Raw genomic sequence first — 14,130 nt, 5'->3', positions numbered from 1 at the left:
AACATTTTAAGTTTGCAAAGCATTATGTATGTGAGAGAGTACACGTGTTTGTGTGCACATGTGTGTGTGCATGTAATGTGTGTGTGTTATCTCACTTGATCCTTGACATAACCCTGGAAGATAAGTGTTATTATTATCCCCTTTTACAGATAAGAAAACTAGGGGAGAGAGAAGTTGTACCTTGCCTGGCTAATAACCACCTAAGGCAAGATACATTTCTGATTCTAGGTCCAGCTCTATCCACCATACCTCCTAACTGCTTCTAGTAGAATAGAAAGTTGAAGTTGTGTATTGTTTTGCAGTGAAGAAAAGAGCAAATAATGGAAAGTTAAGTTTCAGGGAGATCCCTTTAGGATCTCTGTGTAAAAAGCTGCAATCAGTTCACACTCTCTTTATGGGCATGGGCCCTTTAAAAAATTGCTGTTCATCCAATAATATAGCACAGCTGTTAGATTACAAGGTTTTTTTCCTATTAAATGGTTAAATTAATCAACAAGCATTTATTAAGTGCCTACTGTGTGCCAAAAACCATGCTTGGTGCTGGAGATATGAAGGCAATAAATGAAACAATCCCTATTTGCAGGGAATTTACATTCTAATAGGTGATTATATTAAAGCATATTCCTTTATTACACAAAAATGGGGGAAGAGTGGCAAATCTCATGATCACAGGAATTGGAATTAAGCCATTAATGCCAATTTTTACTGTATTAATCAGTTCTCTTATATAATGTCATGGTTACCCCATCTTAGTGATGGTTGGAATGCCTGTGGACACCTAAAGAGAGAAGGACATGTGGTCCAATGGGGGAAAGGACTCTCCTGTTCTGTGGGCAGGAGGTGTCATTAGCATAAGCTGGGCTTTAAACACCGAATGTGCAGAAGGAGATTTAAATAACAACATAACACATAGCAGAGAACTAATCAGAACATAAGGCCTATTTAGATAAAAATGTTATTATTGTTTCCACCCTTTTAAAAATAGGCTGTATGATGCTTATCGCCTGGATGACTGTCGGAAGTATAGGCATGGTCTTTGCCCATTACTGGAAAGGTGTGATGGTAAAACAAGTTCTTGGCAAAGAGCTCTGGTTTCAGGTTTGTGATTGAATGTGAATATGTAGCATCTTTAAATGTGTCCAGCATTCTGTCATAATTTATCATAGTAATGAACCTATATCCCACTTTTACAACAGCACCTAAAGCTTTTTTATTTTCCCCCAATGTGGGTTTTTTCTGTAAATTATTATCTTGCCTTTATTACAGGTTGTTAACCTTTATATTATTCTGTTTATAAGATTAGCAGCCTCCATCTAGCTGTAAATACCATTATCCTAAAAATCCAAAGAGAGAAGTCAGATTAAGCAGCTTAAGTTACTGTATATCACAAACTAAGGCAAATCATGTATCCCTACTGGATTTGTTATTTTTTATATTTTTAGTTAATGGAAATTCTGTTTTGAAGTCATATGTCATATTCCCCCATTAGAATGTAAGCTCCTTAAGGGCAGACACTGTCTTTTTGCTTGTATTTCTCTCACCTGAGCTAAGCAGTGTCTAGCACACAATAAGTGATTAATTAATGTTACTGACTTACCTTGACTTGAAACAGACAGAAATATGATAGACTAATGAGAATCTATAGTCAATTAAGTCAACATTCATTTATTGGGCATTTACTATGTGTAGGTTGTGCTAAGCATTATAAATACAAAGAAAGGCAAAAACATAATGTCTGTCCTCAAAGAGCTCACCTTGTAACAGGGGAGAAAACATGTAAATAACTGTACATATAAGATAGGTTGTTGAGTCATTTTTCAGTGATGTCTGACTTCATGATTGCGTTTGGGAATCTTCTTGGAAGAGATACTGGAGTGATTTGTCATTTCCTTCTCCAGCTCATTTTACAGATAAAGAACTGAGGCAAAGAGGGTTAAGTGGCTTGCCCAAGGTCACACAGCTAATAAATGTCTGAGGCCAGATTTGAACACAGGAAGATAAGTCTTCCTGATTTCAGGCCCAGTGCTCTATCTACTGCCCACAAACAAGATACATGCAGTGTAAATGGAAAGTGGTCTCAAAGGGAAGGCCTTAGCAATGAGAGAGGAAGTTACCAGCCTCCTGAAAGAAATGAGATTTGAGTGGACTTGAGGCAAACCAAGAACTGAAAGTGAGGAGGGGGAGCATCCGTATGCACAGGTGAAATGCGGGACAGAGGGCTGGGCTCCGAAGCAAGGCTTGGCTTTAATTCTTACTAGCTGGACACTTCATGTAATCTCTCTGATCCCCAGTTTCCCCATTATAAAATGAAGGCAGCAGCTGCACTAACTGCTCCCACAGGGTTGTTTTAATATAACACTCAGTAAACCTTAAAAGCACTATAGAAATATGAGATTTTAAAATCTCAGTATGTGCTAAAGTACCTTTAGCTCTTTTAAAAACAGCTTTCTAAAACGGCTAATTGAATAACTGGTAGCTGTTGAGAGGCCACGTGGCACAGTGGATAGAGAACTGAAGCCAAGAAGGTTGGATTCAAGTCCCTCCTCACACATATACTGGCTACATATCAAGGATATGCCAGCAAATGTCTAACAAACGGCTCTCCAAAAAAAAAAAAGTATACATAGCACACTTTTAAGTTTAACCTGCTCTATTAACATTTTCTTTATCACTTTCTTAAGTCTAGACAATCAACAAAATAGTAAAGCAAGCCCTGATTTATTGCATTTGACAATTGCCAAGTTATGAATGCTCACACCAGTGGGAGCCTGTAAGCAAACCCCTAGATGTATCCCTGAAAAAGTCATAGTGCCCTAGGCAACTCTCTAAGACCACAGTTTGTAGAGAAAGTGCCAGTCTTCCTTAGTGGAGGGAGTTTCCTCACCTGGGAATTCCATATACCAAAGAAATTAGAATGTGAGCTCCCTGAAGGCAAGAGTCAAGTTTTGTTGTTGTTGTTGTTGTTGTTGTTGTTTATTTTGTCTTGTTTTGTCTTGTTGAACTTCCTTTGTAATTCTAGTATATAAATTATTGTTGATTGCCTGTAATCACAGATCTGGTCCCCATCCCTGTCCTAACCTAGTGGTTAAAGAAAGAAGACTTATTTTTAGGAGAAGAATGAATTTTCCCCCTGTAGTAGCATGCTATAATGAAAAGAATAGCTTGGAGGAAACGTAAGAACAAGAGAGAAATTTAAAATATAGAGAACATTCAGATTTCTGTTTGAACACTATGCTGTTTAGTTAGATAAAATATACACATCTACAAAGTATTCTATTAATGGGAAATCTGTTAACCAGCACTTCTACAAATTTATTGTTTAATGAAAATTAACATCCTTAATGAGGACCAACAGCAATCAGGTGCCAATTTATGCATATTATATTTTAGCATTAAATATATTTGTATTGTAGCATTTTAAAACTTTATTCATGTAACATTTTATTAATCAGATAACTTCATGTCGGATGAAAGTTTGCTTTAACTGTTATTATTATTATCAAAAGATGGAAAATTTTATGAGAGTATCTTTCAGCTATTGTTAGATACCTAGGTTTCTCCAGTTTAAAAAATGGGAGGATTCTCTTTGTCGTTGTTCTTGCTCAGCCATGAACAACTTCATGATTCTATTTGGTGTTTTCTTGGCAAAGATAGTGGAGTGGTTTGTCATTTCTGTCTCCAGCTCATTTTACAGATGAGGAAATTGAGGCAACAGGGTTTAAGTGACTTGCTAAGGGTCACACAGTATCTGAGTCCAGATTTGAACTCAGGTCTTCTTGACTCCAGGCCTGGCCTGGTGCTCTATCCACTGTGCCACCTAGCTGCCCAGGATTCTTTTCCCCAGAGATAAAACTGTCAATGGCCAGCTATCATAATTGCCTGCTTTTAGTTGAAACTGAAATGTCAATTAAATCTTCTGAAGCTAGATGCATTTTTTTTTTAGGTCCACAGATCTCTGATGACATTGACAGTGGTGTCTGTAATAATAGCTTTTATACTGCCCTTTGTACATGTCCAAGGATGGAGTGTAAGTTTATCTTCCATTTTATTGTTGTTGTTAAGTAGCTATAAATTTTGTAGTGTTGAGTTAAACTATAACTATCTTCTGATTATTTATACCTTGTTTTCATTAATAGCTGATGATTCATAAATGAACTTTGGTTTATGTTTAGAAGATTATAGAAAGAACACATGTCACTTGTGCTAAATGCCATCTAGTAGATCTCAGGACCAAAGTTTCTACTTTCATCTCCAGCTGTGGTTCTAAATTCCTTTAAGAAGTAGGTCCAGGTATCTACAATGAAACATAGGTGCAGATGTAGGTTGAAGCATACCAGTATTCCTTTCCAAGGTCAGTACTTCTCAACTTTTGGCATACCTAAATTTCTAAATTTGTCACAGTAAACCTAAAGGGGAAGTGAGAGGAAGATGAATGAATTGAAGGGGGCAGTAGATGTCCTGACCTACTGACCAAAATTGGTGAGAGACATATGATGGTAAGGTGTACCATATTTTTTCTTTGTTACAAGGCACTTGAAAGTGTGGTACTAAAGGAGAGCTAGAGATATTAACTTCGATTAGAGAAATGTTAATTAAGCATTTACTATGTGATAGCCCTCTTGCTCCTCTTCAGAGTAGTGGGGGAAGGGAAGGATGTTGGTGGTAGAAAATCGATTGGCTATAGTCCAGGAACATAGATGGACTCTTTGAAGAACAGGTCAATTCTCCCCCACTGGGACTATCTTTGCTGGGGTGGAGAATGAAAAGAGAGGGTACTCTCCTCAATGTGTCTTCAGGATTGGGAACTTTTGCTACACTTTGCCAAAACAGTAATGTGTAGTGATGTTGGCCCACAACTGATTAGGTTATAATTTTTTTCTACTGCAAGATGTCTTTAAGAACACCCAATATGACCAAAAAAGGGGAGGTTGCAATCTGGATTTGGTGTGGGTATTTCCTTCAATTAAATTATAAATCCTTAATGTATTAAAATACATACATACCTCAGTGAAACTGTGATCTCCACAATGGGGTATTGCTTCCAATGGTACAAATCACACAACTCATCAATGCCTTCCCATACACGGGCTTTTTATCCATGCATACTCCACATAAATACTCCATAATACTCCACAGGGGATCCACCCATTGTGTTGGGTAGGGAGACCTTCCTCATGTTTTCCTGATATCATAGTTACTCCTTGCTTTTACTAAATATACCAATCCCTTCTTTTTTCATCAGATATTTCTCAAACATCATTCACATGACTTCTGAGCATTTTCTTATTATTCAGTGTATTGTAGCCCACTTGTGCCCATTCATGGGTACCTCTCCTTTGCCCTTTAGGCAGTCTTTTACTCTAACTCTTCAGAGATTCTTGTATGACTTGTAGCTCCACATGGTAACACCAGAAAAATATCAGTGGTGTTGGTGGTGGTGGTGGTGGTGGTGGTGTGGGTGTGTGTGTGTGTGTGTGTGTGTGTGTGTGTGTTTAAAGAATGGAAAAGAAAGGTCTTGTGGAGAAACTTGGTGATATCAAAAGACCTGTACAACTCCTCAAAGGCAATCCAACCCATTCTTCTCCCATTCATTCTGCACCCAGATCTGTTTTTGTTCCTGATGCTGAAAACATGAGAAATTGAAATGATAGAATCCTAACATCTTAGAAGTTACCTAGTCCAATCCATACCTGACCTAGAATCTCCTCTACCAAATTCCTAGCTAATGCTCACCCAGTCTCTAGATCTACAATGGTAGACTCTCTACTTACTAAAACAACCCATTCCACTTTTTGATGGAAGAGTTCAAAGTTGGAAGAAATCATTCTGATTCATTGGATTATCTTACTAGGTTATGAGTAACCCTGAATAAGGTGAAATGTAACATGAGTAAATTAAAAAGTTCTCTATTTCGGTTTAGAATTATTAACTTCATAAGAATTGGATCTTAGAGATGCTACTAGACCACAATTTGTCTGAAAAGATACGAAGGTTTTAGGGGTAGGCAGGTTCAATATGAAACAATAGTATATGTCACAGGCAGCCCAAATAAATGCTATCTTAGATGGAATTGAGGAATGCAATGTTCATAAAAAGAAAGGTGATGGTTCCGTTGTATTCTGCCTCGGCCAGATCATCTCTAGAGCTTTGTGCTCAGCTTGGGGCACTACAGTTTAGAAAAGATTGAGCATGCCCAGAAGAGAGAAGTCAGGCTAGTGAGAAGAGATTAAAAAAAATAATAATAAGGTAATTTAATTCACTACTAACCAATAGCCTAGTTCTAGATACCCTTGAAATCCATGAGTTTGTCAGTTGAGCACCTTTGAAGAAGAGTTTGGCTTGCAGAGATGGGAGGTGAGAGACATGCTGGCTGCCTTCAAGGATGCGAAGGGCTGTCATGTGAAAGAAAGAGTTCACCTGCCTTTTCTTGTTCCCAGGAGGGCAGAACTAAGCTCAGGCAATGGAAAGGCATAGAATGTACTCGGTGGGGAGAGACTGCTTAACTGTTTTAGTCTTTGTATCTCCACCGCCTACTGTTATGTTATTGACAGATTTTTAATAAGCGGTGGTGGTGGGCGTTGCAGAGAGGCTGATGTGGGCTTAACGTAAGAAAATGTTTTCTAACAATGTGAGCTATCCACAATTGGAATTGGCTGCTTCATGAGAGGTAGAGGGTTCTTTCCACTGGAAGTCTTTAGGAAGAGACTAGATGACCACTTTGGAAATGTATTACAGAGAGGTTGTGTTTTTTTTTCATTCTGGGATGGATTCTGAAATCCCTTGCAACTATAGGATTCTGTGATTCCTTTGAATTTTAGGAATTCAGTAACCATCCTAATCACTTATCTCTTGTCTATTCTGTTGCTCTGCCTCATGATGTTCAGATGTCTACTTTTGCTTCACTGGCCATTTTACGAAAAAGAACAATTTTACATGACCACAAGTTACATGACCACAAGTGAAATTTCTTCAGGTAATAAAATTGAAGCACATGATGCTGCTCCCTTTGAATAGGGATAGCGACTAGACTTTGTGATTCTACTGGTCGAACTCCCTCTACCAATGCAGGTCAATACCTTCTGTACTACTCAGAATCTTAGAGAGTTGTCTAGTATATTGACGGGACAAGTGATTTGTCAAGAGTTAGACAGGACTCAAACAGTAGAACCAATAAATGAGATCATCCTCAAATTTCATTCTTTTCTTACCAAAGCATGTATGTTAAGAAAAAATATTTTGCATTAAAAGTCTCGTATTACCACTACTTAGAATCTACTTTTGTAATTTCAGTGCAGGGAAATGGACTACTTTAGCATTTGGACAAAATTATATGTTTATATAGACAATAACAGATGCAAATTCTAAGTGGTAGCTGCCAATTCCTTCCTCTGTATATGAATGGGCAAAGTCAAATTAAAGCATTAAGAAAGTGACAACTCCTCTTAAAAATGGATTTTTTAAAAAAAAATCAAAATAGGTAATTTATTTCCTCTGCAGGGCAATTGGTCGCATCCTATTTTGGGTTGTATTGTAATGGTACTGGCTTTCCTTCAACCAGTGATTGCTCTCTTTCGACCTCCACCTCAACATAAAAGGTAAATACCCTTTAAAATGGGGGATTTCAAAATAAGAGTTATTCAATTCAGTACTAACCAATGGCCTAGATACCCTTGAAATTCACTAATGTTAATTATAAGGCTGAGAGTTAGGACTTCAGGGAATAATGTAAGTGAAAAGTACAAAAAACAGTAGACATAGAATGACTGAGTACAGTGGAGTACAGTGGGCAATTTTGGAATCACATGAATTGCTTTTAGAATTTTGCATGACTTCATATAATCATAAAATATAAAAGTTAGAAAGTACTGCAGGCACCTAGACTAACCCAGACCTAACAGATTTTTAACAAGTGGTGTGATGGATATTGCAAATAGGCTGATGTGGGCTTAACATAAGAAAATGTTTTCTAACAATTTGAGCTATCCACAATTGGAATTGGCTGCCTCATGAGAGGTAGAGAGTTCTTTCCACTGGAAAGTTTTTGTCAAGCCTTTCCTTGGCTCCAATGAAAGGAGAAACACTAGGTAGCCTATTCTACCTTTAGTTATATCCAATTATTAGAATTTTTTTTCTAGATTGAGCCTAAATCTGCCTCTTTGACTTCCACATATAGTTCTGCTCTCTGTAGTCAAGCCAAATCATTCCATGTGATGGTCCTTCAAATACTCAAAATGGCTTATTCAGTTTTACCTTTGGAAAGTTTTCTCTTTCCCATACTATACATCTTATTTCCTTCAGCTAATCTTCATTTGGATTAGATTCTAGTACTTTTCTCTATTGTGGTCACCTTCCTCTAGATACATTTTAGTTTGTCAATATCCTTCCTAAAATATGGTTTCCAATCCAGATGTGGCCTAATCAAGGCACAGTAGAATATGCCCAACAGGACTTCTCTTATTTCAGACACAATTACTATTTTCTAAGGTCCCATCTCTTCACCTATGAATCTACTAATGCAGCCCAAGCTTACAGTAGCTTTTCTGACTAACAACTTTTATCTGTGTAATTTTTTTAACTTACGTATAAAAAGTTATTAAATTTATTCTTACCCAGTTTCACATCTTAGATTAAGCTCATTGTTCTAGTCTATAGAGATTTTTGGATTCTGATTTTGTCATCCAACATCAATCAACCAATAACATTTATTAAATGCCTATTATGTTCCAGGAACTGTACTAAGGCAAAGATAGTCCCTTCCCTCGAGGAGTTTACAATCTACTAGGGAAGACAACATGCAAATGAATACATTTAAAACAAACTATATACAAGATAAATAGGAAATGATTAACAGAGGAAAGGCACTGGGGTTAAGAAGGGTTGGGAAAGGCTTCCTATAGAAGAAACTCCTCTGATTGAAGTTATAAGAATAAAGATTTCCAAATTTTGGAAATTGGAACCAATAAAAAACAAAGCCCAGATTTAGTTCTCCATCTTTTTTGTTTCCAATAAAAATAGCCATAGATAATTTCACTGACTTACTTGTCTATCTAGCATCAAAGTAAAATTCAGACATTTTTAATAAAAATGCTATTAAAAGTAAAATGAACCTTGTATTATTTTTATTGTTTCTGTAGGAGAATTATCTTTAATTGGTTCCATGCTCTAAATGGTTTTGTATTAAGGATTTTATCAGGTAACTACTTCAACTTCTTTGTATGTGTAAATCTTTTTTGAATTCCTGGATATTCTGAAACTATTAACCTGAAATGATTTTTGATGTTTAGCTATTAAATTAACATGTCATTATATAAGTTTTCATTTGAGTGTCATTGGAAAAGTTTCAATTTCCAAGTTACACACACATTTTATTATAAAGCATGGTATAAATTTCTTTTTCCTCCACAAATAGACAATGAATTCCTTATGATCTTTTTGTTAGCTAGCACAAGAGGAAAACATTAGATGTACCTGAAGAGCTTTTGCGTTGCTAGTGGCTTGATACTTTACAAGTTACCTCTTCAACAAGCATTGGACCAGTTAAGAAAGCAAAGTTTCCCAAAGAATGAGCTACTTTTGACCTCCAAAAGAAAAAGTGTGATCTGTTTTAGAGCCAGAGTCAATTTTAAAAGTACTTTGTTTAACATGAGAAGACTGTAAACAATGAAGAAAAAATGAATATTTGAATAGTAAGACAATCAGACGAGGCAAAGAATTTTAATTTCAAATTCATAGAGCTTAGAAAATTCTTTGTTGATTATCTTTTTTTGATATAACAGTTGTCACCCCAAAGTGAGGGGTCAGGTTGTTCCTATTTACTTGTATGCCATCTTAGAAAGTAGAAGTATGAAGAATACTCTTGCCTTTTTTACTCAAGGGATGGAGAAGGCAGCAAAGATTCAGAATTGTTTATTTCTATATAGATTTCTTCACAGCTGATAAATTAACTTGTATTTAGTCATCTCAAATAATTCATATCAGTAGATATTTATTGAGCATTTATTAAATGTCAGATTCTGTGCAAGGTAGTTTACCACAGAGAAAGACAATAATGACTAACATTTATGTAATAGATAGCATTTATATAGTACTTTAAGGCTTGCAAAGCACTTTACAAATATGATTTCATTTTATCCTCACAACAACCCTGGGAGATAGGTGCTAATACTATTACCCATTTTACAGAAGAGGAAATTGAGACAGAGAGGTTAATTGTATTGCCCTGGATCATACAGCTACCAAATGTCTGAAGACAGATTTGTATTCAGGTCTTCCCGTTTCCAAGTCTAACTCTATGTACTGTATCACTTAGCTTCCCTATGTTCATTTCAACAATGAATAAATCAAAAAGTAATTTAACACATATAGTGGTTTTCATTTTCAATATTTTGTAACTAGACTGCAAAAAAAAAAAAAAAGCCTAACCCTGCCTGAATAATTTTGTGTGAAGTCAGAAAAGACCATGGCCAATATTTCCCTTTCTTTTTAGTTGCCACTATATTTCTAGGATTGAAGAATATTGATGCATCTCCTAATGGATGGATGGAAGAAGTGATGGGGGGATTAGTTGGCTGGGAAATATTAAGAGATGTGCTGCTCTATGTAAATATTTATTTTTGGAGGAAAGGTAAGGATCAGCTTAAACTACTTGGGAGGCAACAAAATTCACTTGCTTAGAAAAATTATTCATCTCTATTTTCATTAATTTTAATTTTCATTAATTTAATTTTCAGATGGTGATGAAACCCCAAAAGGAAAGGTAAAATCTTTGCTTTGAAGCAACACTGATTTTTCTTAAACAAGCTTCTCTGGGGTTATCCAGTCCAACTTTAAAATATCTGGTCAATAAATATATCCCAGCTCCAGTAATTTGAAATTCATATCATTTAGATAAGGCTAGAGTTTATTGTTTGGTTGCAGGTGTAATGGAGAATTGAAGGAAGAAAAGAGGCCACTAAGAAATTATATTATAAATAAGAAAACAAACTGGTTTAAAGAAACAATTTGCAGTATCAATCAATAAGCATTTATAAAGCCCCTACTATGTGACAGACACTATGTTAAAGTGCAGGTACAAAGGCAAAAGCCAAATAGTCCCTGCCTTCAAAGAGCTTCCATTCTAACTGGGACAGACATGTACGTGCACAGGGATAAAGAGAACAGAAAACCAAACAACCGTGGAGGTGAGGGGAAAGCACTAGTAGTTGGTGGTGGTTGTAGGAAGGGTACCAGGAAAGGCATCAGGAAGGACAAAAATGTCCAACACACAGCCCAAAACACTCCCAAGTGCAGCCAGAATCAAATGTAATTTGGGGGAAATGTAATGGGTGAATACTTAACAAAATAAATTAAAATATAAGATAGTTTTTACATTTTAAAACTAAGACATTATGTGGCCCACAAGGATCCTTATGTACAGAATAGTGCCCCCATTTCTATTTCAGTGTGACACCAGTGTTATAGAAGATTGAGGTCAGGCTAAGTCTTGCAGGAAACCAAGAACTGTAAGGGAGCAACTAGGTTGCATAGTAGATTGAGCAGTGGGCCTGGAGTCAGAAAGACCTGAGTTCAAATATTGCCTCTGACACTCACTAGTGTGACTCTGGGTAAGTCACTTAACTGTTTGCCTCAGTTTTCTCATCTATAAAATAAGCTAAAGGAGGAAATGGCAAACTACTCCAGTATCTTTGCCAAAGAAACCCCAAAAGGGGTTGTGAAGAGTTGAATACCGCTGAAGACAACTGAACAACAGTAAGAATTCTTAGAGAGGGAGTGTTTTTTTTTAAGTGTAGGAAACAGTGCACAAGAGGAACAGCAAAGTAGTCCCATTAGCCAGACTGTAGAGTGTGTGGAGAGGTAATATAATCCAGTCTTCACCTGAACAAGGATCCCTTCCACAACATATGTGCCAAATGGTACCGTCCAATCCTTTCTCAAAGTGTTCCAAAGAGAGAGGAGCCACTAGCTCCAATTAAGTCCAGTCTACATTGGTATGTCTCTAATTATTAGCAAGGTTGTCTTTAGAGAGGCTTACTCTGCTTCTTTGTCTTCTATCTATTGCTTCTAGTTGTGTCCCACCAAAGAAAAAGATTAATCCTTCTTATATACGGCAGTTCTTCCCAACTTTGAAAAAGTTAGCGAGGGGCAATTTACACTCCCAAAATCACAGAATTCATAAAGCTTAGACCTCAAAAGGAGGTCATCAAATCCAACTACCTCTTTTTCTTTTCTTTTTAAATACATATTTTATTGATGCTCTTAATTTGAATTCCATTACTTCCCCATTCCTTATATACTTTGTATATACTTCTTTACTTGTCTCACCCATTACATTGTGAATTCCTTGAGGGCAGGAACTACCTTTCTGCCTTTTTTTGTATCCTTAGTGCTTAGCGCAGTGCCTGGCACATAGTAGGTGCTTAATAAATGTTTGCTGACTGATTTCCTCATTTCAAAAAAACAAAAGGGACAGTTCAGCAAAACATAGGCCATATCTAAAAATATCTCATTTTGTACCTGCCTCTAATAAGAGATATGGGAATCCCATTTCACCATCAACCCTCTGAAATCATGACTGGACAGTCATTACATGGCCAAGCCATTCATTTTACAGATATGGAAAGTGAGCCCCTGGGAGACTGTGACTTGCATAAGTCATGAGTAGACACCTCCAATTCTGCTGTGGAAATGGGAGGATTTGGGTGGGGATGATCCTAAGTATGTTGGGGAGAGGGCGGTATACATGTCTATATACACATGCTTGGTCCAAGTGCCATCCCCCTCCACCCCTCATCCTCTGTGGTGCCTGCAGAGTGTTAGGGTTAAACACTGAAACATCTCGTAACATGGCCCTAATAAAAAACCAATTAGCCAATTTATGTTTCTTATCCTTATAAAATACTCCACTTCCCTTAACTAAGTTAAGTTGTCTAGGGGTAAATTTCAGATCTGAACTGGGATCCTCTGAATTTAAATCTTTTTTCGTATGGAACACGTTCATATTCTATAAATTTTAGTCATTAGTAGCTATTTTAGGTGTCTGGGTTTCTTTTCATCATATGACTAAAAAATGGCAGATCTGGGTTCAAATTGTGCCTCTGACATTTAAGTCTCAGGTGAATGAAATAGGTTGAAATCTATAGAGGAAGTTCTCATGCTGAGGTAACTATGCTCATTGACTATTCTATTATTTGCATATCATTGAAAAAGAAGTACATTTGTTTTATTCAAAGTCTTAAAACTTTGACTCTAAAACTAAAATTGTCCAATCTTTCTCCATTTAGTTAAGTGGCTGTCAGAGTGGGCCTATACCTGTATGTTGCAAAAATGTTCTGATGTCTTTTATCAGATGTCTATTTTAGTAGAATTTCTAAAGGCTTTTCATAGCATCATAGGATTTAGAGCTAGAAGAAACCTTAGAAATAATATTTCATCTTGGAAACAGATTTGCAAAAGGAATGTTTAACTGATTTTTTTCTTGCCTTCTCAGATAAAAAATGAAAACATACTGGTAATACTTTACCTGTGTGGAAACCTCATATTTGTAATAACCCTGCTTGTTGGAATTGGACAATCCTAGAGAAAGTACCTTCACCAATTTTTTATTAAATGAAGATTCTGAAAATCATTGTCATGTTGACTACTTTTTCTACCTAATAAAAACTAGGAAAATAAACACAGTTTGAACAAATTTTTTAAGTCTTTCAAGTTTTGTTTTGTTTCATTTTGTCTTCACAATATTGTTGTTATTATATAAGTTTTCTCCTGGTTCTCCTGCCATTTCTTTTTACTGAATTTTCTCCTTGCCATTTTTATTATAGTTGTCTTTCTGAAAATTTAAAGCCATCCTGTTCCCTCCAGTATTCTTTCGGACTGGGTGTTTGTAATTTCTAATGGTTATTTCTATGTATAATTGGACCTTCATTTTTATGATTCAATCAGTCATCAAGCATTTATTAAGTACAGAGCATGGTGCTGAATGCTGGAGATACAAAGATAAAAGGTAAATAGCTCCTATCCTTGAGGGGTTTGCCTTCTTTCAGGGGAAACAACGTGTACATATGGTGGTAGATACAAAAGAAAAGGTAAGAGAAGGGCACAGTAGCAGCTATGGGACAATACAAAAGGCCTCAT

At 36.4% G+C, this 14,130-nt stretch overlaps 1 protein-coding gene across 2 annotated transcripts in view; it reads left to right on the top strand.

Moving 5' to 3' along the window:
- LOC110217359 (putative ferric-chelate reductase 1) overlaps positions 1-13,687 on the top strand; it is a 53,739-nt gene extending 40,052 nt beyond the window's left edge. Inside the window, exons 11-17 of one of the 2 annotated variants that reach the window (XM_020999744.2) lie at positions 986-1,098; positions 3,944-4,027; positions 7,498-7,595; positions 9,135-9,193; positions 10,487-10,624; positions 10,731-10,756; positions 13,487-13,687. In XM_020999744.2, the coding sequence (XP_020855403.1) occupies positions 986-1,098; positions 3,944-4,027; positions 7,498-7,595; positions 9,135-9,193; positions 10,487-10,624; positions 10,731-10,756; positions 13,487-13,576 (608 nt within the window). In that variant the 3' untranslated portion in view covers positions 13,577-13,687. Of the gene's footprint in view, positions 1-985; positions 1,099-3,943; positions 4,028-6,884; positions 7,027-7,497; positions 7,596-9,134; positions 9,194-10,486; positions 10,625-10,730; positions 10,757-13,486 lie in introns of those variants that run through there. The other variant, XM_020999760.2, reaches the window with a different exon arrangement.
- Positions 13,688-14,130: the final 443 nt, after the last annotated feature.

The sequence above is a fragment of the Phascolarctos cinereus genome, unplaced genomic scaffold (assembly GCF_003287225.1).
Source record: "Phascolarctos cinereus isolate Bilbo 61053 unplaced genomic scaffold, phaCin_HiC Scaffold_5;HRSCAF=322, whole genome shotgun sequence".
Taxonomy (NCBI): Eukaryota; Metazoa; Chordata; class Mammalia; order Diprotodontia; family Phascolarctidae; genus Phascolarctos; species Phascolarctos cinereus.
Note: the sequence above shows the minus strand (reverse complement) of the source record. Positions and strands in the feature narration are given on the sequence as shown.